The sequence below is a fragment of the Drosophila nasuta genome, chromosome 3, assembly GCF_023558535.2.
Source record: "Drosophila nasuta strain 15112-1781.00 chromosome 3, ASM2355853v1, whole genome shotgun sequence".
Lineage (NCBI taxonomy): Eukaryota > Metazoa > Arthropoda > Insecta > Diptera > Drosophilidae > Drosophila > Drosophila nasuta.
The window spans coordinates 25973057-26000912 of record NC_083457.1 but is presented as its reverse complement, the minus strand read 5'-3'; the positions used below and the strand labels follow the sequence as shown (position 1 = coordinate 26000912).

Genomic DNA, 27856 nt, shown 5'->3' with positions numbered 1-27856 from the left:
ATTATTGTACACAAAACCCAATAGACGTCATTCTGTGTTGCCTTTGAAATGGAACAGGTATTTCAATTGAGATACTTCTGCTGATGCTGCTGCTGTTCACAAATCTCGTATCTCGTATCTCACATCTGGCATCTGCAATCGCAATGCAACAGCACATCGTTCAAAAGTCGACAAAAATGTTGGCCAAAAAAGAAGGAAAAAGTGATTTAGGCTGGTCTGACTTTTTGGCTTCATGGGAGCACGCACACTCACTCGGATTTGCCGCGTGATTCCTTTTGCTGCTGAGTTTGAGTTTGAATTCGAGCATCGAGTATAATGCACATTGCTACAAATTGCGATTTCCATTGCGATTGCAATTGCAATTGCAATTGCACTTGCCATTGCCATTGCCATTGCCATTGCCATTGCAATTGAAATACATATCAACGGGAGCAGCAGCAAACTGCAAACAGCAAACAGCAAACAGTTGCCTTTTCAAATTGTGATACAAAAACTCGACTCGACTTATTCCCTGACTGAGTGTCACTTTGAAGCACTCACATGAGGTGTGAGCTGGCAAGTACTCTGCTGTAGTAGTAGATATCCATTTGCCAGACAATTTCCATCATTACAAATTAAGCACTGAGTGTGTGTGCCAAAAGCAGCTCGAGAGTACCTCTCGATGATCTCTCTTTCTCTATGAAAAGGAATGCTATCAAAGAGCAGAGTGTCAATCGCCAATTGGACTTTATTCATTCATCTTCTTCTTTTTGATGTTACGAGTGTGAGCCGAGTGTGTGTGTGTGTGTGTGTGTGTACTAAGTTTTATGTCTTAAACAATTTTACCTTTAATTAAAATTTCAGCAAAGCTTTGTGTGTGCACAGATAGTAGGAGCGTGAGGACAAGGAGCATAGCCGGATCCACGCCCGCATAAATTAACTTTGGTCCCACTCTCCCAAGCTAGTATGTCGAGGCCGGTGTAAACGTCGCTGTAAGTACCTTATCTTAATGCGCGCCATATCTACCCTAATGCAGATAATAGGCCAGGCCGCTATTTAAAGTCTAACAACCCTTTTTATATGCAAATTGTTGCGCCACGCGTATACGCCCCGACGCCCCTAACCCGATACCCCAACTCCAAGTCAGGCAACACCCCTAAATGATACCTCCCGGCTAAGGCGACTGACTGCTGACTGAATGAATACCTCGGCACCTACTCCATCCCCCACGCTCTCTTCTGCTTGAACTGACAGTCTCACTCAGACACACAACCTGACTGCGCACACAACTTGACATTTTTTGTACATACTCGTATCCCGTTTAAACATACAATCCTACACATCAACGAGACTACGGCAACACGGCAACGGCAACGGCAACGGAGCGCTCGTTTTTACTCTTTTTTTTTTTTTAATTTCCCTCATTTAAACAGTCTGTGAAAAGGAAAAGCGATGGTATGTGTGCGAGTGTGCGAGTGTGTGTGTGCAGGAGTGGGTGTTAGCTTTCCTTAGCTGCGGTCTTTAGATGTATGTGTGAGCTATGCTTCAGCACTTTATAGCAGTATGACATCTACAGCCTTTCTTTGTCTCTCTCTGTGCTGCCTGTGTGTGGGCGAAAAATGTTAAAATAATTTGCAATTTAAATAGTTTTAATTAACTTTTACTAATTTGTCGACGCTCACAACTTGGCACAACTTGGCAAACTAATTTTAAAGTGATTTATTATTTAAACGGCTTGCTGATTGGCAGCTCTGCCCAAAAAGCACGGAGCGCGTAAAGTGCCCTGCGGCCCAATTAGTAAGGTGTGTTTAGCGAGTGCTCTGTGGCCGCCGCTTTGATTGAGTGAAAATGCTGTGAAAATGGCTACAATAATGGCCAACAGTCCATGCTGAAATTGTGCGCGAGATAAAGTATGGAAATTGTGGCTGAGCATAATTAACTACTTACAAATATTTAACAATGTTGTTGAAATGAAATCCATTTGGCTTATCCTAAATCTGAACTTGGCAATCATGCAAGGGCCACAGAAAGTTCACTTGGCAGCCTCCCGATCCATAAGAGAACGTCTGATTATAGCGTCGCACCAGAAATAATCCATATCCCAAAATTAAACTTATCGCAGCAGCAAAAATGCCGCATGCCACATGCTCGCAATTAAATGAATTCAATCTGAAAGCGATAATGCATTTTAAAAATATTTCTCTAATAATAAGACTCACTTTTGTCGCCGCTTTAGAAAATCAAAGTTTGAACGTCCAATAAAATTGCCACAGTCTCTGCACTTTACTGTGCACACAACACCACGATCCGGTGGATTTCGGCTATATTTATTCACTGTTCGGATAATTGTGCTGCGTGTCCGCCGAACTAGGACGCGAATTGAAGGTCGAACCGTCAAGTTCATTAGGGATGTCTTGAAATTCGACATATTCATTTCAGCATTATTTGATGAGCCTTGGATATATTTCTCTTACTATAAAATATAATATTTACAACGCTTGCTAAGAAAGTAAACCATATAATTATACACTAACTTAAATAGTGTTCAAAGATAATGTTATTTAACTAAAGTTTCTTAGTCTTAAATTCCAAAACTAATATTAGCACTAAATGGTTCTCAATATAATTTAATTTTATTAAGCTCTAAAAGTAAAGCTAACTTAACTAATATTAATACTAATATTATAACTAACTAACTAATATTATAACTAGTATTAGAACTAAATTATAATTAAGTAAATATTAAAAAAACTTAACTGTAATTTCAAAATAATGTTAATTAAAATTTTCTGTCAACAAAACAGAAATTACATTATTACTAAATTTGCTTTTGCCCTGAGATACTTACAGTTGTACTTCAAGTAATACCCTTAAGCCCACTTTGTACCTTAAATATCCTTTAATCGACCTATTTAATGGTTAAACACAACTTTAATAGTTACTCTCATTCGTAATGCCAATTTACGATTTATTTGTAAGCTGATTTCAATTTGAAGAGCTCTGCTCTTGTGCAAGTCGTTGCCCGATTTGTTGGCATTAATTTCCAATAAAAATACTCGCTGCTGGCTGCGCAAAAGTAATTAACAACAAATTACAATTTACAAATTTAAAAAAAAAAAAGCAAAGCAAACCACAGACGATACACTTACAGCTAATTATATTTGACGTTGAGTTGAAATGATTTGCAGCGTTAAAAGCACAAAATAAAACAAGAATTACAAAGACACGAAATTCACATTTTCCAAAAGTACGCAAAAAAGTTTTGGTTGGCATTAAGCAAAAATAAAAAAAAAAATAAAATGAAAATGGGAAATAAAATTACAAAATAAAATAATGAAACAAGAGCGAGAGCGGCCTTCAATTAAATAAATCAAATAAATTAAAAGTGGCCAACATACAATTGAAAGCCAGCCACATAATTGATTTACCAATATATTTCTCCAAGTTTGGACCTAATGAAAATGCTGCCAAGAGAATAAAAAGAGGAAAGAAGAAGAGAGAGAGAAAGAAATGTTTTGGAGTGAGTGAGGTCCAAGTGCGATAGCAGTCTGTAATTTGTAATTGGCCAACTGCAGTCGGCTAAGTAATTGGCGCCACAGAAAAAAGGACTCTCATTTACTAACACATAAAAGCACTTACATACAAACATACATACTAACACATATACACATACATTTTCCGCACATCAATTGCCGCAAAACCGCTTGCAAAGTAGAGGAAGCGAAGCCAAGTCGTGCCACACAATATTTTGGGCAAGTGATGCGAAACTAATGCGCCCCAAAGTAGACTACACAGCGCACTTGCTGCTCTTGTTGTTGCAACTGGACGCAAAGTTGACCAAAACGAACTTTTCGACTGCCTCCAGAGCAAACAGCAGCTGGGTTTGGTTCCACATGTTGGCGCAAATTGCAATCATATTAAAAGCAGTAGCCGCCTCGGAACGAATGAATTAAAAACAAAAAAAAGCGAAAGGCAAACAAACCAACATGCTGCTGCTGCTGCCATGCCACATAATGTGGCACCCACAAAATGAATGTGGCGCGAAAAGGCATTTAAAATGGCCAAGCGTGGAGGCGCCTCCCAAAACCGAAACTAATCATAGTCGCGTCGCCGTCGACGTCGTCAGCATCGAGACAGCGGCCACTCGCCGTAACCAGGAAAACCCGTAACACTTTGTCGGCAGCTGGAAGCGAGATGGAACTGAAAACTGAAGTTGCGAGAAGCAGTCAGCAAAAGGGAAAGGAGGAGAAGACGAGAATTTGTGTGTGTTTTTTTGGCGCGACAGTATGACCACATTAAAGCATGCTGCCAAATGTTAATTTCCTCGCTAAAAACTTTTGGCCATTTGCTTTATTGGAGCATGGAAATGGAATGCGGAATGGCAACAGAAGAAGTCGGAAAAAATACGCAGAGAATGCTGCTATAATTTGTGGCCGCTAAAAGTTGAAGAAATGCTTTTCGAGCAGCTGAAGTGCATTTGGCTTTATTGTATTTAGTTAATGACGAAAGTTTCTAGCACAAAAGTCGTTTGGACGGGATTTGAATATAAACGATATGCGAATATAAACTCATTTGCAAGCAAATGCTGAGATATACATTTATGTATGCTTGAAGACGAAATGCGTTTCAATCGCTTGAAGTGCATATCCATCATAAGCTTATGACCGGCTCTACTCGGCTCGTCATATGAATCATCATCATGGCCATTTTTGCCGAGTGCACGCAATAACAATTAATTGTGCCCACATGCAACAGGAAGCAGCAGAAAGCAAAAACTTAAACAATCACATTCACACATCCTCGGGCACAGACAATTGAAACTTTTGCCAACAGCCGCCGACAACCCAGTTCCATTCCACATTTCGAGGACACGACGACACAACTTTTCCACTTTTCTTTTGCCCTGCTTGGTTGGCTGGCTGGCTAGCTGGCTGGTTGGATGGCTGGTTGGCATTGCATCGCATCGACCATCGACCAAATTATCGCAGAGATGTGTTGGCATACCATGTCCACGACTATACATTACCATTACCATTACCGTTAGGGCAACACTGCGACAGCGACAGCGACAGCGACCGAGGAGAAACTTGTATGTATTTTCGGTGTGGGGGCTGGCACGAGAGTGATATAAGTACTTGACCGGGAAGTAGCTATGGGTGACTGCTTGTGGTCGTTTTTCGTTTCCTCGTTTTCTTTGTCTCTTTTCCCCGCCTCACTCTCTCTCTCGCACTCCTGCGTCGATCCATTCATTTTGTCATGCGTCTCATTCATTTTGACAAAGCAGATGCTTGGTCAGCCCCAAACTGATGATGATAATGATGATGATGTGGGTCTCTGCGTCTCCGTGCTCATTGAAGTTTGCTTACGGCTGAAACGTCCGATAGCCCCCGATGGTAGATGCAACAGCTTCCACACATTTTTAAGTAGTCCTCCAACAGCAGACAGATAGCTCAGACAGCCGGACAGATTCCAGATTCAGAGTCGAAGTCATACTTGTGATTGTGTCGCAGTCGTTTCGCCTTTGTTGTGGTTCATTCAGTTGCATGCAACGTCCATCCACATCCACATTTCACATCCTCATCCTCAACCACATTCACATTCACATCGCTCTCTGTCGTTTGCTGTTGCATTCTTCAACGTATTTTTAGTGGCGTCATGGGCATCATACTCGTACTTTGTATTGAAAAGTTATCTGGCGCGAATCCCCAGCTATGAGAAGCTATAAGAACTGTGTTTATTCACAGCCTGCATACTTAAAGCGCTGGCTTCCCAATTCACCCAGCAAGCCATTCAGCTGGCACTTTATAGATTAAACTTTTGGCCCAGCAGCAAACGACAGTTGAATAAACTGAGCAAGCACATCAAAGAATATAAACTAATCCGTATTCACACTATTAATTTCGGAATCATTTTATAGCATTTTAAAAGTCGTTTGCTGGGTAAAAGTGATTCCCCTGCTGTTCGTCCTGTCTTGCTACTGGTTGTTGTCTCGTGTGGACGAGTCTGTATCCTTTGTCCTCGCTGCCATTGTTTAATGCTCACATTAAAAATGCCTCATTGTTGTCGTTGTCGTTCTCGTTCTCGTTCTCGTTGTCTCTCTGGCGATGTCGCTGCCGCTGCCGCTGTGGCTGTCGCTTTTGGTGTCGTTGCAGACTTTCGACCACACCCTTTGCACCAAAAAATTTTCTATTGCATTTTTTCAGGCTAGCTCGCTACTACAGCAGGGGACATTGCACCGCACCGAAAAGTTTTCAATAAAAAATGTAGGCTCACTCGAGTATGAGCGCAAATATTTTTGGTGCATTCTTTCTCGACTTTTGCGCACCATACAAAAATCCCTTGCGAAAGACTGGCTAAGATTATTTTATACGCTCTCGTAACTACGAAAGCTGGCGTGTCTTCATTAGTTCATATTGGTCAACCATATATTTTACAGTCAATGCTTTGCTTATCCTTGACACAGTGACAGGATATCCGCAGCGTAGATTGCCAACTAGTTGTTCCAACTCAATGGCGATAAAAAATATGCATAGAGTTTAAATTAATGTGTCAAATTGCCATATGATTGACCAGAATCCGATATGGTTATAAAGCATAGTATCATCGACCTGAATTTATTTTAAAAAGGGAACGAAAATAGTATTTATTTAAGGTAAGTAAGCTAAATAGTTTTACTCTATACTCATGGGGTAGAACGGACTTTTAATACATACTGTAAAAGCTACATGAATAATATTCCTGAAATTTGGTTGCAATCAGATACACATTTTAGAAGTTGAGAATCTGGTATATTTTTAACTTTATGGTATATTTTGAACGTAGTAGTATAACGATATACCAATTATAGTCTTCAATGTAAAATAGTGTTTTAAATTCGTGTATTTTTAGAAAAATACCGCACTGTTTTTGATTTACTGAAACTAGGAAGCGGGTATTTCACAATGGAGACTCAACTATAGATTTCAAACTTGTTTTCTACTACAATAACATATATAATTATAAAACATATGCTTAAATAAAAATCCCATATTTTATTCCTATAAAGTTTCCTAAACTTTTATGTTAAGCTAAAATAATATCCACAACCTTGACCTCAACATATTCCACACACGCAGTCAAAATAAAACAAATCATAACAAAACATAATTTCTTCAAATAGTTGCTAATATTATTCAGACATTATTCTGCAACATTTTGCCCCCAACCAAATGCTGAATTTGTCTTGACTTTTAAGAAATTACCTCTGATAATTGCTGACGGAATTTGTTGGCCAAGTATACTACTCTTTTTACCATTGCCAAGTGGAAAGTGTGTACAAATCACGCACATTCCGGAAATAACATTAAAATAATACATTAACTTCACCAAACGTTGCGTCGCCCACGCTATTATAAGTACGGAAAATGTAATTAATAAAAAAAAAAAGTTTTGGCTTAACTCTAAGAGGGCGGGCAATGCGTGTTGAGCGAGGAATTTGGCGAGCGGCACAATGATCGCCAACCACTGTGCCTAAGGCTGAGAACGCCTACTTCGAATCATATATAGTATAATGTAATAAAAAGAAATTTCCACAAACATTTGGCCTAATTGTGCGACGAATAACCCATCGACGAATTTACTAAACTCAGCACTCTCAAATGCCAAATTGTTGTATGACTGCTCGTAAGGTTTTACCAACTAACTAACTGGTCGAACAGCGTGACACAAAGGAAAATCACCAGAGCGAGAGCAAGAGGAAAGAACAAGAACAAGGTGTGGACTGCAGTGGAAGACTGCCCACACGTTGCATGTATAGAAAAGTACTCACGACACACCGAAAAGGTCTGAAAGGTACTGTCGTTGCCACCATGACATCGGTGAAAAACCAACTACACAACAATAATGTCACGATATGCAATAAACTAATAATTTGGGCTCGGCCTAACTGAATTAAAAAGCGGTATACATAATTAATAATTTTAAATATTCATAACTGCATTTCTTAAGGTAAACACAGTTGCTGAAATTTCAAAAATGTTTTAATATATGAAAAATATAAATAAAGAAACAATTTGAAAATATAAAGGTTAAACAAGATCAACTTAGTATTTGTCAAATGTAACTATTAAAACAAAACAGAAATTCCTTAAGAAATATTAATCCAATTAATTTATTGCTTCGACAGTAATCATTAACCTACTGATTTTATTAGAAATTTTGTCACTTTATGGTACATTATATTTTCTTTTTTACTTGTCGGATAATTTCCTATTTTCGTGCATACTTTTATGTCATAATTTGATACGACTTTCCTTAAAAAGTAGAACATATTTTAGTATTTGTATTTGGTAGAAACAAATATTGTATTTTGTGTTTGAAAAATGAATTATTTGATTTAATTGCTTGTATTTTGATTACAAAACTTGTCAATAAAAATAAAAAATTGTTTGTGCTTCATTACTGTAAATGTAAATAATAAACCTTAAATTAAATTAGGATTTTGTAGTTTATTGCACTTTTCGTTATTTCTAATACGTTTTTGCTAATATCGTGCAAATTTTTATATCTTCACAATGTCGTAATTTGATAAATAATTGCTTTAAAAGTGGAACACTTTTTATTGTGGTATAAATTCAATATTCTATTTTTCAAATTTGTATTTTAGATTTAAGTTTCGATTTCAAATTTAATGAACATTTAATTGCAAGTTTGAGACACTTATTTAAAGCTTTGCCTTTGGTGTTTTTAAATTATATGCTAGTCTGTGCTTATTGCACGTAATTACTTACTTTAGCAAAGATGTTTTGATTGCGTTTCTTGGCGTTCATTAGTGGTAACAGAGCTGAATTATTTGCCATATACATTGGACCACAGTGCAGCGATAGCATTAACTAGCGTGAGCTAACTTTTGCGGTTCCTCAACCTGAGCTCGTGTTCGTAATGTCGCCGAAAGGGAGAAACGACAACAAACTCCCGCTAGTTTGGAGCAGCGAGTCGGTTATGGAGCACGACAGGTGCGAAAGGTGGTAAGCAGAGGGGGGGGGATTCCCATAGCAAAACGGTTTAGAGAAAAGGTGCCGAATGGCCCACTGCCAAGGAGTTCGGTTAGGGGGCGCTTTATAAGCAGGGCACAATTAGACGATGTGGTCGAAGGTGGAGGGCAAAGGCAACGGTAATGCCGAAGAAGTCGACGTCGAAGTCGAAGGCGAAGTCGCGTGGCAGCATTAGCCCATAAGTCAGGCACTTGCACCAAAAGCAACACAGCAACAACAACAACAACAACAATAGAGGAACAACAACAAAGTGTAATTCAATGCCCGCGATGTCGACGATGTTGGTTGGAAGTTAACGCGACTCCGCGTCGCGAGTCGCTCTCTATGAAAATTGGCTGCCGTGGAGGACTTTAGAGTGGACAGGCACATGAAACACAATTCAAAAACACTTTGACCGGCAAAGTTGCCAGACGGAATTTCTTCTTGCATTGTGCACAAAACACGGCGGCGCGTTGCCAAAACGTAAACGAAGAGAGAAGACGTCTTAAAAGTTGCACACTTTGTTTGCGCTTGCCAACTTTCTTGCCGAGATATTTTAATAAACTTTTGTTCGAGTTCATTAAATTCGATTCAAGTAAATGTGTGAGTAAGGGCAACACAACTTCGACCCACCAAATAAGTCGAGCGGAAGACCCCCAAAACAAGAGTGAGATAAACAAAGTGAGAGCGATAGAGAGAGGGACAACTGCAGCTGATTGATAGCCAATTAGTGCAAGTGCGAGTGGAAGCTGCAACTGCAGTAATAACAACAAGACAACATCAATTGCAACTGTTTGTGCATTAATAAGCGACATCCCATCGGCCTGACTCCAAGCCAAAGTGTCATTAACCTAATTGGCGCAGAAAAAAAGAGAAACAGAAATAAAAGAAAACGTATAAAAGTGCTGAGCAGGGACGAACAACCTCAGCCATAAATAAAACGCAAATGCAAGGCAAGAAGTGCAACGTGTTGCAATAAAAACAATTTACATAAAACAGGTGAGCGAAAAGCAGCAGAAAAAAAAAAACATACCAACACACACTCTGAGTGAGACTGAGACTGAGACGACAACAGGGAAACGAAATGGGAAATCTACAAGCCAAAAAAATATAAAATGCAAAAAAAAAAACTATTTGCCTCCCACATTTTTGGTGTGGTAGAATTTCAATGCAGTTGAAATAGTTGCACACACATACAGAGAGTGTGCTGGACGCGATTGTGGCATGAATGGAAAGTGGTGAAAAGCGAAATAGGGAAATGGGGGGAAAAGACACATGGAACAACAAGAACACTGCAGAGCCCTATGCCACTTGAAGCCGTTAAGCCCTGTGACCGGGATCGAGCAGCGGGCAACGCCTTTGGCCAGTCCATGTCCATATGTGAACATGTAGATATATGTTACATATATATGTGTGTGTGTATGTGTGTGTGGCACACACTAAAGTCGGCACACAAGTTGCCTGTAATTTCGGTCAAAGTAAAGTGGAGTAGCCACTTCTAAAGCTGTTGGCGCTTCTCTCTCCCTTTCTCCCTCGCAGCCTGCAGCTGCAATTGCAGTTCGAGCAATTGAAGTGCGAGGTGTATAAAGCAAGGCAAATAGTACGCGATATTTCCACACAAGTGGTGGTGTCCAGAGCCACACAGTGTTCGCAGCAGGACACGCCGGGATTGAACGAGTGCGAGTGTTTGCTCCTTACACTGTTACTCTCTCCCTTTGTGTGTGTGTTAACGGACAAAGGAGCACTGTGAAGTTGTTAGTCAGACAGTTGTTGAGCTGCGTCTGGAGTGGTCCCTCAAGAGCCATCGACAGTGGACATGACATAGACACCCAGCAGACATTTCGGAGCTACCAAACATGCCGATAATGGGCTCAAATATATTTTAAAGAAGACTTGAGCACAGCTGCAGTGCAGAAGATAACATCAAGAATATTTTCAGGAGTTTTGTCTAGGCTAAGTAATGGGCTACTAAATCTGAATAAGTAATATGTTTACTAAACTAATCAATCATTAAAGTATGCAGTGCTTCTAAATAGTTCCCAAAATGATAACAGCTGCATCATAAAATACATATAATTATTGACAACAAGAAAGTTTTAGGCAACGGATTACTAGCTTAGAAAATGTAATGAGTTTACTTAACAAATCAATCATTAAAGAAAATACATCCTTGTGATATGAGCTAAGGGTTTGGTCTGAATATTTTCCCCCTAGTGTATTATTATGGTACTACATTGATTATATTGGTTCAATTGCTTAATAAAACACATCTAGAAAAGAATAATTAAAGCATTGAAATGTTACTCTTTAATACTCAAAATGAGCTTTCTTTATTTTCTGAATTTTTTAGGATCATATATTCAAAGTGGCGTCAACTTTCATTATTTTTGCTAGAAAGTTTTGAGGAAAATGTAAGTGGCAACCTCACGGCACAGAGCACTCGAGTTGACTAAAAAAGGAGTCGAGTTGTTAAAGCAACAGCAGGCGAGAAGAGTTTTGTGAGTCGACGCGACATCGCGCAGCTTTGACTTTTGACCACAACAAACGCAGTCACGCAAGGCAACCGCTGGCTGAGATTGGCTATAGAGTTGGCAATACGAGTAGAGAGTTGGATTTAAGAGAGAGAGCGGACAATGTCCAACGAAGAGAACGACTACTTGGACGGCATGAGTGCCCATCGCAATGGCAACGTTGATGGCGATGGCGACGGCGATGGCAATGGCGGCGATGGCAAAGGCGGCAGCGGTGGCGGCGATGACGACGACGGCGGCGTCGCAGCTGCTAATGACGAGTCGGCCGTGCACCACGGTGGCAAAACAATGCCACAAATTAGTTCGAACTCACAACTCGAGGGAAACGTTTCGCCGACATTCACTCAGACGACTGGCCAATTCGATGATAACGATAACCAACTGAATCATCATAACGCATCGCAATTGGGTCACAATAATCATCATCCGACTAACGATAGCAACCGCAATAGCCCGACCAAGAGTCCCACGGCACGTGGCAACTCTAGCTTCCAGATACAGCCTCAGAGTGCTCACTATGACGACGATGATGATGACTTAGCAGCCGGCGACTTGCACTCGACTACAACTCCAGGAGGTGGGGGAGGAGCAGGAGCAGCTGCTGGCCGTGCTGGAGCCGGCGGTGGCTCCAGTCAATTGCCGGACTATTGGCAACAGCGCAACGGCGGCACAGCTGGTCACTCGGCTACTGCTGCAGGTGGCGGTGGCATCCAGAGCGGACATCAAAGTCGCGCGATTAGTCCCAGCTATCTGGATAACATGAGCGAGACATCGGAGCAGCCTCCGGTTGTCCCCCTCGTACGTTCCAAGTCGCGTCCCGAGATCTCCAGTGCGGCGGCCTCACGCTACTCGAATCTCTCGTATTGGAAGGCACGCCGTGTGGTCTTCTATCGCAATGGTGATCCCTTCTTTCCGGGCGTCGAGCTGCGCTATCGTCCCGGTCGGGATGTCACCTCGCTCGATAATCTGCTGGACAAGATCTCGCCCAAAATGGATCTGCCGCGTGGGGCACGCTACGTTTTCTCCATGGACGGCGATCGCAAGTATCATCTGGAGGAGCTCGAGGATGGCGCCTTCTATGTGGTATCCTCATTCAAGGCATTCAAGGTGAGTTCCTAACTTGTTTCTAAAATGGATTTGCAGTTATGCGTCCTTCGGATGTGTTGTTCTAGCTCGATGCATTTTGAAGTTTAAGTGTTGCTTTCCACGTCAACTTTACTGCAAAATCAATAGAAATTTGAATATTTTGGTATAATTTTGCATACATATGCAAATATATGCACACATACTTATATTGTTGTATAGTATACCATATATATATATATATAGAAAGAGAGAGGAGTGTACAACTATATACGCTATTGGTTATTGCGGTCAGCGTCCCACTCCAAGTGGCAGCCCATTTCGTCACTTGGCCTAAAAACCTCAGATATTCTCACTTTTCCTTTTGTTTTGTTCCTTTTTCCGCTGCTGTTAGCTGCTTCAAGCGAAAATTTTTCGCATGCGAGCACTTTCCTTTTCTCTCTCTCTCTCGTCTCCTTCTCATGCTTCTTTTTGTGCCAAGCAAGTACTCGTTGCCAGCATGTGTATGTGTGTGTGTGTGTGCTTAGCAAGTGACCCCAGTTAGCACCCTCTCTTTTCTATTTGTTCGTGTTGTTCTTGCTCATGTTCTCGTTCTTGTTCTTACGTGCTAAGGCGATTTGTCTAACATTCGTGGGAGTTTTACGTGTAATACTCCACTACACAAAATACACTCAATCGCGTACTCACACACACACACACACACACACACACACACACACACACACACACACACACACACACACACACACACACACACACACACACACACACACACACACACACACTCATGCTTACGTGTATACTTGTTAGTACGACGCTTGACTTGCACGACTTTGAAATTAGGTTGCGCGTTTTATGGTTCCTTTTTATGAAGGGCCTCGAAGAGAATGCGGCACACACGGAAGAGAAGCTAAGAGTGTTCTTTAAGCGTAGTGTTCTCTGATTATAAGTAAAGCGTGTACTGTCTAAAGTTTTGGGGTTGGATTATGAGAACTTGACTTGTAAATGGAATTAAGAACGGGATCAGAATAGCTTTTAGTACATGGAAGCTTTCGCAGCATGGAAGATCCTGAAAATCCTACTGCTTTTTGTATTAACTTTATGAATAAGAGTATTTACTTAAATAAAGTTTACTTAAAGCTTACAAATAATACTCTTAAAATAATCCGCAAAAATATAGAGTACTACAACATTAACAATCGAATCTTAGCTGCCCAATCCTTTGTGATTTTTACCATCAATGTTGCCTGAGAATTTAGATAAACTTGATTTTCTAATATTATCAGACTTCAAGGTTTGTTTAATATTAAATTTATTTACTATATACTATATTTCGTCATCTGAATTGAAATTGAGGTTCATCATCGTAATGTGTATGCCAAAAGAATATTACCCATGGCAATGATTTATTCAACGTCGTCTTGATTTAGACCTGTGTTAATATAATTGTTGAAATATTCTTTTCGTTGTATCTTAGTCTCTAAATGGTCAGATCAGATTCCTCAGTTAAATACATGCCCATAAATTCTTACTTCACTCAATCAAAGTGTCAAATCAGGCTACCAAGAATAGTAAATTATTATATGAAACTCACTTTCCAAAAGAAATTTTCTTTGGCTATTTAAAAGCCAATGAAAATAAATTGATTTGAATTCAACAAATTTGTGCATCGCACTTTTTGTTTTATCTAAAGCATTCAGCTCATTAAAGTTGGCTATGGGGAAGGCAGCGGAACTTCGGCGTCTCGGAAGTTAATTGAAAACGAATCGTTTTTCGTTTTGCACGAAAGACAAATTGAAATTTTGGGCAATCATCAAACTGCACTTCCCGCATGTCCCAGGCGAACTATTGAGCAAGTTTTGCGTATTCCCTTTGGGCAAAGACTGAGTCTGTGTGTACAGTCGATAGGAAGTCATGCATCCATAATTGATAATAGCAAGAGGCATGGGCCAAGAGTTATGGGGTAAGGAAATGACGAGACGAGACTAACCTAACCCAGCGCAGTTGTCCGCCGCGATGTCTTGGCTTTGGCTTGACTTGACTTGGATTTTGGCTTGATTTCGACTCTCTCATAATGCAGTCTCTGGCTCAAAAGCGAAACTGGCAAGACAAAGAGCCAGCAGAAAGCCAAGCAAAAGCCATTTGCGTTCGTCGTCCTTTCTGTTTCTGTTGGTCGTGCCACGGCGTTGCATTGCCCGTGGCTGGTAAACAAAAGCGCAGCTAGAACTCTTCGCTCTCCCGCTGAATCAAAACCTCGGGACGAAAGGCATCTGAGTTGGAGCCGCGGTCGCATCGCCAACAGCGCTCTTGACGTACAGAACGTGGAGAATGTGTGTGTGTGTGTGCCGCATGTGGCATGCAGCAAGTTGCAGGGCGAACAAAAGGCAACAAAGAACAATACCAGAGAGCTCAGAGCTCAGTGCTCCAGAGCACGAAACTGTGCCCCCCTGCTAAAATGGTGCGAGTGCATAGAAAAATGAATGCACTTCATCTCTCTAGAACTCTCGCCCTCTTTCTTCATTCCACTTGCCTTCTCTCCCTCTGGGCGCCTCATGCAGAGAAGAGGGCCAATTTGAAAACTTGTGGCGTTTCACTTAGGGAAATTAAAAGTGTTTGCACGAGCGAGAGAGCAAATGGATGGGAGAAACAGAGAAAGAGAGAAAGAGCGGAAGCAAGTTCTAAGCAGTGCAGTGAAAAGGCGTGAACTGCAAGAGCAATGAACATTGCTAATAATATAAATTAATTGGGCTCCATTTTCGGCTTAGGACTTAAGGCTAACGGAGTATAGTTTACGGTTCCACAAGGAGCAGGCAGGACCAAGAACTGAGGCACGCAAACTTCAGCTAAATTTTGTACAAAAACTGTTTACGAAACCATTTATGATAATTTATTCGTCATGTTGCATGCGTGACCAATGAAGGCGACTTTTTCAAACATTTTGGGTGCAGCAGAAGCAGCAGAAAATTGAAGTCGCCTTGTTAAGTCATAAAAATAATTGGCCACAAGCAACAAGGTCAGTTTGTGGGGGTCGAACAAGGTTGCACTTGCACTTGCTCTCATTCAATAAATACAATTTGAAAATCAACGAATTTATAATACACTTTCAAAGCGTAACGAAGACACAGTGCAGCATTTTTGGGGAGTTTGCCATAAATATATATGCCACACAGGTGCAGCAAGCCAATTATGAATGATAGCCGACAAGGGCAACAGCAACGGCAGCAGCAAGTCGCATGTGAGAAGCTGCCACACAAAACTCTTGGGAGTGTTGGCTGTGGAGTGAACATGCAAGGCTTGTCGGTGCTCCGCTTATTGTTGCCTCGTGCTGCACCCCAGCAAAACCGAAGCAGCAGCAAAATGGACACGAGAAGCTTATGAATTTCAAGCCAAACCCCAGAAAGAAATTAAGATTTTTGGCACAAACGTGCGCGGCATGCCAAAAAGCGAAACCTCTGCACTGCGAATGCAGCACGCAAGGTCAGGCATTGGAGCGTTGCGGCATGTGGGGCATGTGGCATCATCAGGCAACAGGCGCGTTGTAATTAACTGCAAACAAGCGCGCACGAGCGCAAAGCTAGAGAATGGGAAACGAGATTTGACGTCAATTATTATTTTTTTTTCTCTCCCGTTCTTTCGTTGTTTGCGTCCAAACACAAAAGCCACTAAAATTATGGCCATCAAGCTGCAGAGTGACATATGAGCGAGATTACACCAAACACACAAAGAGAAGCTCTCGCTGTCGCAGCCATTGCCTTCTCCTCTACATTCTCTTCCCCTGAGTCGTTGCCAGGCGTCTGATGAATTTCGCCAGCATTTACGTGATGCATTCGCCTGAGCTGCGGACACAAATTGCGCATTTGCGTTTTGGCCCCAAGGACGTCATCATTCTGCTCTTATTGTTTTCCCTTATGACTGTGTCAAGCACATTAAAGGAATTCTTTTTATCAATTATTGCCGACTGCAATGAGTAATATAAGTTCATTCACAGTCCTTTAAAACAACGTTGATTGCACTGTAAACAACAGCTCAGCTCTGAATTATTTCCTTACTCTTTTTTTTAAAGATCACTGAACTGAACTGAACAATCGCATAAATTACTTCAATTAGTGAGATTGGCATATGGAGTTCTCGTATTTGTTCTGGGCAATTAGAGATGAACTCAAATTAACAAATCAAATGAAGCACAAGCACAAATGCCTGATAAGCAATCGAGAGATACGAGAATGCCTATTGTTGCCTTATTTGTACTGAGTACTATGCAAGCATGTGCGTTGGTGTAAGTGCTTGTGTTTGTGTGTGTGGGAGTGTGTGTGTGAGTGTGTGGGTGTGTGTGCCAGCATGTGTGCCAAGGACCTTAAGGCATTTGCAATTATGGCTAAAACAGCAAACAGACGCCGCATAATTTGCTTACGTAGACGTAAGCTAGACATCTATTAATATTACGCATACGCCACGTAGCAGGCGCATTGACTTGGCAAATTTGCCCTACATGCAAATGCCATTGTTGTTGCTCGTATTGTATTAGCCCCAATTGCCGCTGCTGCTACACAATTTTGGAGGCAGCTGCAATGAGCTTTTATCAGGGTATTAATAAGCACTTTAATAAATTACTCGCCTGTCAATTAAATGGTTTTATATCAGCTCCCCTCATGCTGTCGCTGCTATTTAAACACCCAATTGCGAGCACTTGACTCAATTCGACTCGACTAATTCTAAATCATATGTGGTTCAGAGCTAATCCGTTGCCTTAATTGAAATGCACAGACCATGAACATTGGGACGGACAACACTCGACATCGCTATTGATGATATAAATAATAATGCGATGATGTTCGAAATGTGAAAATTTGTAGGTGTTGAAACAAAAAAAAACAGTTGACCAAAACAGCCAACAACAGAGCAGAGCTCGAACCAATAATAACAATTATTAAAACCAATGGAACACAAATTGAAAATAATAAAGCCAACTGCCACACTCAAACTCACTCTGCTCACTCTGCTCACTCACTTACTCTCTCTCTCGCTTACTCTTTAGAGCGAGAGCAACAAATTGTTCAATTACAGTGGCTGCCATTTTGAATTTACTCAGAAAATTCTGCAATAATTGATTATTTTTGCTGCATTGCAAATACATTTCATAGTTGCTGAAATAATTTCTTTAAAACTTGAACGAAATTTAAAAGAATTAAGTTATTTCTATCTCAATATTTGAGAAGAATCTTGAGTAGCAAGAGTATCTTTATAACAACAAAATATTGAAAGGGAGAAGAATACAAGTAATTCCTCAATTGCAAAATAAGCATTTTTAATTAAACTGGACAACATTTCTTTGCTTTGCAAAACATTTACTTGTCTGGTTTATTTTTGATGCGTATACTTAATATTTGCAAATAGACTTGAGTGGCAAGAGAAACTTTATAACAAGCAAATATACAAATTAAAAACTACAGGAAACAAATTGCACTTTCCTGATGTATTATTGTTGCGTATACTTAATATTTTAAAATATTTTGAAAAATAGTTGAGTGGCAAAAAAGGCTTTATGAGTAATTCCAGAATAGAAAAATAGCAACTTTTAATTAAACTGAACAACATTTCTTTGTTGAGAAAAACATTTACTTGTCTAGTTTATTTTTGATGTGTATGCTTATTTGCATATATTTCAAAATAGAATTGAGTGGCAAGAGAAACTTTATAACAACCAAATACAGAAATTTAAAACTATTGAAAAAAACTTTTACTTTTGTGGTTTATTATTCTTGCGTATACGTAACATTTTTAAATATTCAGAAAAATACTTGATTAGCAAGAAAGTTATTCCTGAATTGTAAAATAACTATTTTGAATTAAATTGAAGAACATTTCTTTCTTTGGAAAAGCATTCATGTACATGTCTGGTTGATTTTTTATGCGTATACTTAATATTTTAAAATATATTTCAAGAGAGGCTAAGAAGCACTACTGAAAGGATCACTTTTAAATAAACTTTACAAAAATTCTGCTATGCAAAACATTCACAAAGTTTGGATATTATTTTTGCGTATACCTAATATTTTAACTATGAGTAGAGTAGCAAGAGATGTGTTTTAAAAAAAGTATAAAAGCAAAGAATAGCAAAAAATTATCACTTTTTATAAAACTGAAATGCATTTAATTGATAGGCAAAACATCGATGCGTATACTTAATATTTCTTGAGTAGCCAGAGTAAATTTGTCACAAAAATAATATATACAGTAAAGTAGAATATAAAATGATAAAAATAATCACTTTTAATTAAACTGAATAACATTCCTTTTACTTGGCTAGTTTATCTCTGATACGTATACTTAATATTTCGAATTATTTCCTTAAAGAGACATAATAAGAAAAAATGTTAAAGTAGAATATAAGAAATTCCTGAATTGCAATATAATCACATTTAATTAAACTGAACAACATTGCATTGAAAGGCAAAACATTTAGTGGGCTTGTTTATTATTTATGCGTATACTTAATATTTGTAGTGTTCGATTGCAATTGTCGAATGTCTACCATTGTGGCACAATCAGCCGCCATCACCCATCACCGGTCACCCGTCAGGCAATTGCCATCGAGCATCGAGCTTAACGTCAACCACCCACAGAATAATAGTAAACGCAAGCAGAGAATCAAAAGGGGGGCAAAGAGACAGAGGGAGAGAGAGCGAGTGAGCATTGTCGGCTCTCGACAGCCGCCGGACATTGCTGTATAAACATGACAATTTAAAACGCATTACAGTGTGGCAATTAATTAAACTGTCATTGGTTGCAAGATTCAGAATTGGTCGCGTGCAAAGAGTCAAAATAAATTGTGTACAAGGCCAGAGTGGAGGCGAAAACAACAGCATTGCATTAAATATTGCACTCTGGGGCAGAAGAGGACGAGATGGTCAGTTGGTCAGACCTAGGATGATGGCCAGCAGGGCAGACAGTCTCCTGTCTGTTGTCCTCTGTCTGTTGGCTGTTGCTGCTGGGCAACAGTAAAGCATTGCGCGAATTTATTGAATTGTAAAAAGCACATATATCAGCGTTTTTAATTGCAGCAACAGCAACAGCTACAGCTACAACAATTGCAATTGCAATTGCAATTGCGAGACAAACAATGGGGAGTGTCCTTAAATAAATAGTAAAGGACAATTTTAAACTGTTGCAAGCTGCGCCAAAGGTTGCTGCCACTATAAAACTTTATTGACTCTGAGCTGATGCATTGTCCGACGCTAAGTACACGAAAGAGGCTTGGCCCGAAAGCTGCAGCTGCACTCGCTTTAGCAACTGGCAAAACACAACCGGGCTAATAAGAAATAAACCCAATTTGGAAACAAACTAAAGAAGAGCCAAAAAATGCTCGCACCCTAAACGAAATTAACGTAATGTTTGTTGGCAGCATCACGCAGAGAAATCGGTTTTATGGCCAACCGCAGACATTGGCCTATAGCTTAAGTCGGCACAAGTAAAAGCCAAATGACAGTAATTAGAAATTGTAGTCTTTTTTCTTTGTTGCTCTCGTTTTTCGGCTGCCAAGAAAATAAGTGGCCAACTTGCAACTGGCAACTGGCAAAGTGGCAAAACAGAGGCTAAAATAAATGATCACAAATTTTATACAGCGACAAAAGCTAAAGTACCTAAACTGTTTATCCAATTTAAGCGGCAAAAGCGAAATTTGCAAAATAAATAAATTATTCACAGGCAAGCAAAGGCGGGGCCAACTAAACTGCAATGCTCCCTCCCTTGCCTCCTCCTACTCCTTTGCTCAGATTGTGCCATCATATTTTCATAACTCTAAGCCTGACGTCAAGGGATTTGTTTAAACTATGCAAAACAACTCAATTCACCGGGCGTCGAGCGGCAAAGTAGGCAACGACGACGGCAACGTCGACGGCAATGGGAACCATTCTCATTGCCCCCAAAGCGCACAGCAATAAAACACAGACGAGGCGACAAGCGACAAGCGTCTGGGGGGCATGCAGCATTTGGTGTCGCCCATCCGGAGAACGGGCGGTGTTGGGAGTGTAGGGGAAACGACGGAAAACGACGTCTTCAAGTTGAATTGATGGTGCAGACAACAAATTCGACTTGTGTGTGTGTGTGTGTGTGTGTGTGTGTGTGTGTATATGTATTGTATTCCATTGTGCCGCTAATGGTGAAAGTTGTCAAGCGGCTCAGCGGAAGGACCTCTCACTCAGCTCCTTCCTCTTCTTCTTGTTTTCCACAGACAACTTTCACTCACTGACAAGGGAACTGAGTTGTGATGAGACTTGCTACAAATGCTTCACACTTTTAATTATGAACACAACTGACAGTTGTTTAATTAAATTGCAAATTAAATGACGATTTTTTTTGTGTGTATGAGAACTAAAACTTTTGACAAGGGAAACATATTTTAAAGCAGACTTGCCACACATTCTTTATGCTTTCCATTGCATATCGAGTTGGCTGTCGTTTACTGAAATTGTGCATTATGTAAACAACATTTTTGCCCCAACTATTTGCAATTTGTGCCACTGTGCAGGCATTCTAGTCGTTGAGCTAGCGCGACATATTGAAAAGTTTCAGAATTTGCAAACAGTTGTGCCGCACCGTCAACCACAAGATCGTGCGCTGGCCAAAGCCGACGACAACGACGACGACGACGACGGCGACAGCTAAGCTGCGAGGTCCCAACTTGGTCACGTCTTCGTCATCGACGTCGCGCGTCCTCCTCCGTTCTTGTTGTTGTCGTTGCTCTGCCGTTGACGTCGTCGAAAACTTATGAGTTTTGAAATGAAAACTGGTGCAAACGGAAATGCAATTGAAACGCCGCCATTGTTGTCGTTGTCGTTTCTCGCTGAGTGTGTCTGTGTGTGTGTGTGTTGTCGTCGACATCGTTGCCGTCGTTGTTGATGGTTAACGTGTCACAGTGCCCGTCATTCTCAACCACATCGCCAACGTCTTGCCTTGCACTCGTATGTGACTGAGCTGCGGCTTTCATATAAAGTTACTTTCTAAGCCATTTGAAAATGCCATTAGAGTATATCACACACTCACACACACACACACGCTGACACACGCCCCTTCCCTCCTTTGTTTGCTAATGTTTATGTATGCGCTGCAATATTTTGCGCCATATTGTCGCCATATAGCCATATCGCTTCGAGACCACAAGAAACACTCAAAACTTTCGACCATAGGCGTTCCGGCTACACTGTGGCCAAATGCCACAAAATGTTGCAGAGGCGCAAAACAGTTGAAGCGCCAAAGCGAACGGGTGAATGCGGTTATACGCGGGAACATGTTCTCTTCTGGATCTCGATTCGGATTCAGATCTGGGTAACACGAGAAACCTTTTAAAATTCGCCCACGTTTCGTGTGTTGTGTGTAGTGTAGTGTGTGTGTTTTTTTGTGGTATTAATTGTGTTTTGTCTCAGCGAGTGTGAGAGCGTGTGATGAATGCCTTTTGTTGAGGCACACAAAATCACCTTGAGAGTCAAGCGCATAAATTAGGCCAACGTTTGTCACGTGCTCACATTTCATTTATGGCAAGTTATTTGGAGTTCAAGGCGCAACATAGCCAAAAATAAAACCAAAACTAGGCTAAGTAGCCAACAAGTACAATAATAAAATAATTACGAACCACAAAAGCAAAAGAAAAGCCGAACTGATGTACGCCGAGTCGACAACCACTGAGATGACCACATACGCTGCTCGAGAGCCGCCTGAGAAGTTGACGACGTTGCGTGACTTTTGGGCCAAGGAGTCGGCTGTAAATGCCTTTCTGCAGACATCACAAGTAAATACATATATATATATATAGTGAAAGGTGTCAATGCAAAATGAGATGTGGCATGCATCACAAGTTGCTGCAAGTGAACTGATTAAAATGGCAAAATTGCCCAAAAGTGATTCAAAAGTGCTTTAGGGAAATACTTATTCAGGCCACGCACATAAATTGAAAATGCTCAACTTTTGCCGCACACACACGCACACGAATGCACTTGCCACAACTAATGCCTCAAGTTGCAGCAAAATGCCGAGGCAATGTTTAACATTTCCAAACGCAACTTTTGCCAGTTATAATTTATCAGATTTGGAAAAGTTGAGGCAGTTTTCAACAATGATATGTGCATAGTTATGAAGCTGTCTTCAGTTGTGCAACTGCATATGAATACAAATATATGGAAAATGAATATGTGAATGTATGTGAATATGGGCGAATGCACTTGCATCTCAAGTTTGTCATATAATTGAATCAGTTAGCATACAATGCTGATTTTTCCACTTCTCTGTATCTCAATTAATTGGTGAAAGCATCTCCGTTTATTTAAGCAATCCATGAAGTTGTAAAGCCGTTAAAAATTACAAATTCATATGCAACAGAGCAACAGCAAAAGCAAAAGCAACAGCAACTGAAACGGCTACGGAAGTCAAATAATTCCGACACGTATGTCCATGGCACTTTGGCTATGAAATGAAACGCACACAAAATGTCGAAAGAAATATGACTTTGCTTCGTAAATTTATGCTTGCCACAACAACAGAGCATAGAATCAGAGTCAGAGTCACACCCTCGCACACACACACATACATACGCATGGGAATGTATAGTATATAGCTACATACTTAGTACAATGTCGCACTCATATGGCTGGCAAAGCAAAATATTCGAAACTTTGCATATGCATGAGGATGAGAATGGGAATGGGAATGGGGAAGAGGACTCCTCCATGGAGTGTGCGGCGCATTACATTTGTAAAATCTGGCACACGAATGCAATAAATCACAACACACAGCTCACACACTCACTCGTGCACATAATGGTTATTATTAGTAATGCAAGCGTGTAGTTCGCCACTTCTCAGACTTTGCTTTTCTCTCGCAGCAGCAGCAGAAGAAGAAACTGGCAAAATTATTAGGGTCACATGTGTAAAAGGATATTTCCTTATTAACCCCGATGCAAGCGAGTGTGTGTGTCGATATAGTGTGTATGTATGTGTGTGTGGCAAGTCACAAATTATTGTGGTGTCAAATAATGAGGCAGAGTGTCAAATTTGCATGCACAGAATGTTGCAATGCCAGTTTGTTATTTTGAAAGGGATCAAGATGCATAAATTAAATCACAGTGCCCCATGATAAATGGCATGAGGAGAGCGGAGGGTGCCGCCTTTTTGTCGAGCAAAAGATGTTCGCTTTGGCTTTAATCCCAAATCCCTCATCCCAGGCGACCAACAAATATTTCCATTACAAATTGCTGACGCAAAGTGAAGTCTTCTCGGGCTCGTAAGTACTTGTTCTCGGACTAAAGTGGAAGTTGCAGGAAATAAGTGTATACTTTACTGCATACTTAGCTGTGTTTGTGTGGCATGCAACAGCTAACTGATACTCGTGACACACACACACACACACACACACATCTCTGTTTCCCTTCCGCTCTCTCACACACACACATAATATATTGGTGTCTAAGCCAGACAAAAGGCGGACAATGCGAAAAGAGTTGGCGTTACTGTAGCTGTTGCTGTTACAGTGCCTGCCACACATATTCATTCACATGCACAGTTACGTGTTGTGCCCCTTGTGTTTGCCACTTGCATGTTGACGCGTCTTCTGTCAGACATGATGAAAATAATGGAGCAGAAAATGTCACTTGGAAATGGTAAAGACATATGTGATATATATGCATGTTCCACACAAATACATACGTACTGTATGTGTGTGTGTGTGTGTGTGTGTGAATGTGGCACATGGCCACAATGCCCACCCACAATTGTACATGGTCTAAACGTCAAGTTGTCATGCCTGAAATGATTTAGTAAAGTTGGCATTCCTGCGCGTTTCCCAGCACTCATTAACGTGCCACTGGAGACAGAGCGGCGCACGAAATGCAATTAGGCAGCACTGCTGCTGCTGTTGCCAGTGCTGCCATTTTCTACCTTTAGCACTGGCAGCACTGCTCAAGAAAGAAGCGAAAATCGCATTTAACACATTCATCAACAATTTGTCAGCATTATAGAAAGCAAAAAAAAGTACAAAAGTTGGTATTGAGAGAGGCATGTGGCAGGTAATTTGCAATTTGCATAACGTTTATCGGACAACAAACAGCAAAACGGCGTTCCAATGTCAACTGAGCGAAGAAAAAATAGAAAAAAAATCGCACGGCGCCTCAACTCGTAATTAAATTCAAATCAGCTTATGAATTTCTGTAACGCTATTCACCAAAAAGAAAATTTAATATTCCTCCCCCAAAATACAAAATGAGGCAAGTCATCCAGTCCAGTCCAGCTCAGTCCAGACAGTCACAGACACCGACTGAAGGTCATTTTTGCGAATTGAAATCTATAAAAAAAAAATAGAAATACTAAGCTGAGCATGACATTTGTATTTATTGTATATTGTGGCATATTTCCTGTGCTCGGATTCAAATCCGATTCGGGTCACAAACAGATTTGCCAATTACCAATTGATGCCACCCCCGTTGCACGTGCCACACGAGCGTATTTCATACTCCCATCATTTATTATGTTTCTTTTCTTTTCTCTTCATTTTTTTTTTTAACTAGTTATGGGTTAATGACAAAGTTGACCTCCGCTACACACGGTTAAAGTCGGTGCTGACGTGACCATTAACAAACGGCGCGCATGTAGGAAATAATTAAAATAAAATAAAATCAACAAAAAATAAAAAACGAAAATACGACAAGCTCTAGGATTTATAAATCATAAAAAATTATGTATAATATGCGTGTGCTGTGGCAAGGAATCTACAAAAAAATCGTAAGAAAAGGCACAACCCACATAGCAGAGGAGTGTAGAGAGGGGGAGGAGCAGGGTAACCACAAGCGGGCGGATTATAATGGGGAAGGCGTGGTAAGGCCTTTGGCAATCGTTTCTTAGGTCATAGCCACATAAAAGGGGTTACACACACACAAATGGCCCGCACTCGTTTCACAATGGGAGCAAAGCCTCCGTTTCCATCTTTGACTTCCCCCACTCCTTCTCCCTCTCCCTCTTCTTAGCTTGGTCTCAGTCTCAAGCCAGCAGCGCGTTTCATGCACTGGAATAATTAAGCCATAAACCTCGACCTCTTTCTAGCAAAGCGAGCTACAACTTTCTTTTTGCTCATTTTTTTCGGCCGACTTGTGAGCTTGAAATATTTACACCTAAAGCAAATAATAAATGCTGAAATTATTTATACACGCACGCACACACACACACACACACGCAAACGAAGAGAGAGAGAGGGGAGAGGAGAGAGAGAGAGCTGACAATAAGCGACGAATGGACGCACGTCGATGGCCGACGGAATGGCGGCGATAAGTCACCAGCCATGCCACTTCCGCACGAATGTTGCATAAAAATATTCGGTGCTTTGCGAGGCCATCAACAACCCCAGAGTCGAGAGGGTCAGGTTGCTCTGGATTATAGCCCAAAACACACACACTCACACGCACACACTCGAGTGTACTTTAGAGGCAACAAAGGAGCAGAGAAATAAAACATAATAGTAATAGTAATAATAATAATAATAATATCGCAACTATCGCATCAAGGGCGCATAAATGAGCCAAAAATATGCCAATTGAAACTATTTAAATGAAAAGCAGCGCAACAAACTGCAAAACAGCAGCATCTAGCTGCTGCTTCCACTGTTGCTGTTGCTGCCCCAATCTGCGGCAAAGGAATTTTCTGTCGAGTACTCGCACACAGTTCAAATATGCAAAAAGCTGAACTCAACTGAGCTGAGCTGAGCTGTGCTGTGCTGTGGGCGGGGTAAAGGAAATTGCGAGTATTATTATGACTTTTATTAATTTTCCTTGCCCTGCTGCTGGTTTTTGTGTGTTCTCTTTTTCTCGCTTCCCCACTCCTTTCCACTATCGCTGTCCCGCTTTGTTCGATTGCTGCTACCTTGTGGCACATAAAGCACTTTTGTTTCAACTCGACTTTGTACATTTCTGTGTTTTTTTGTGTGTGCTCAGAGAGCAACGGCAACCGCTGTGTCCAGTTCAAGTTTTTCACTAAACAACTTTGCACGCACGCGTTGGCCAGACTCCTGCTGAAGCAGAAGTAGAAGCAGAAGCCAAGCCACAAGAACTAGTTGAAGCAGCAGGCAAAGAGCTGAAGAGCACAAACTGAACTGAAGCTGCAGCCTTACCGGCAATTGTGGACTCTGCGGTTTGGCTTTGGATTTTTGATTTATGTGCGCTAAAAACTTTAAATTGTGTGTGCTTCGCAGTAATCATTTTGCCAAGGCATAAAATCGGTAAAGTTTTATTAACAAGTTGAGCCCGGTAAGCGACAACTGAGTGTGTGACTAGACTGTCTATGTGTGTGTGTGTGTGTGTGTGTGACAATAGATACTGCAAAATGAAAAATATGAGTTGATGGTCGAACATAAAAGTATGCAACACTGAGCTGAACTGAAAACTCAACTCAACTGAAAACGAAAATGAAAATGAAACTGACCAAAAACGCATTGCCATAGTTTCGGCCAGACAATGAGAATTATTTTTCGGCCGATTGTGTGTGTTGCTTATGTATGAGCACATATTTTGGAATTCCATAAACCATTCGCTCGAATATCAAATGAATGCACCTTTCATTGGGGGACTCGAAGTTGTTGTCAATAACTGAACAACAACTAGACAAAACAAGCTAGGATTACATTGTGTTTGTGTGCTTCATAATATTCAATTCTATTTCCATATTGTTCGATCACTTCTATTGAATACTGTGTCGTGTTTTATATTGGCAACATTTTGTTGTTGCCGTTTTGGTTGTCTTCTCATACACAAAATGCCCATCAAATGTATCTCTTTTTGCCTGTGTGTGTGTGTGTGTGTGTGTGTATGGGTGTAGTGTTTGTTTATTGAACCACAGCCTGCGTACGTGTGCGGCGTATTTATTTTCATACGGGTTCGAGTCCAGTCTTGTTGGTGACACAATTGATTGGAAAAACATTAACATTACTCTCGTGTTTGTGTTTTCACATATGTGTGTGTGTGCAAGTGCGAGTGTGTGTGTGTGTGTACCTAATACATGTCCAAGTTAAGTTGATTGTCATGTCAAATTGACGGCAAGGGTGACAGAGTCAAGATTAGACCTTCTATCACATCGCAAAGCAGCTTGTGTGAAAGTGTGATCATTCGACTTTATTCCAATCGAGAAGATTTTTAGCAAATTGAAAACTTTTCCAATCAATGCGTGAATCATTTCAGTTTACAATAATTGTTTTTCCCCTGAAATATTTGCTTGATTGAAGTTG

At 40.7% G+C, this 27856-nt stretch overlaps 2 protein-coding genes across 3 annotated transcripts in view; one reads left to right on the top strand and one right to left on the bottom strand.

The window, feature by feature from the left end:
* Positions 1-1926: 1926 nt before the first annotated feature.
* On the bottom strand, positions 1927-2413 carry LOC132791053 (uncharacterized). The gene is made up of 2 exons (XM_060799835.1): positions 2199-2413; positions 1927-2148 (listed from the first exon to the last, which is right to left on the bottom strand). The coding sequence occupies exons 1-2, from the start codon at positions 2411-2413 to the stop codon at positions 1971-1973; spliced, it is 393 nt and encodes a 130-aa protein (XP_060655818.1). The 3' UTR covers positions 1927-1970.
* A 7007-nt stretch (positions 2414-9420) lies between these two features.
* LOC132791052 (echinoderm microtubule-associated protein-like CG42247) overlaps positions 9421-27856 on the top strand; it is a 38557-nt gene continuing 20121 nt past the window's right edge. Inside the window, exons 1-2 of one of the 2 annotated variants that reach the window (XM_060799834.1) lie at positions 9421-9989; positions 11341-12628. In XM_060799834.1, coding sequence (XP_060655817.1) covers positions 11624-12628 — 1005 coding nt within the window. In that variant the 5' untranslated portion in view covers positions 9421-9989; positions 11341-11623. The remainder of the gene's footprint in view (positions 9990-11340; positions 12629-27856) is intronic. The other variant, XM_060799833.1, reaches the window with a different exon arrangement.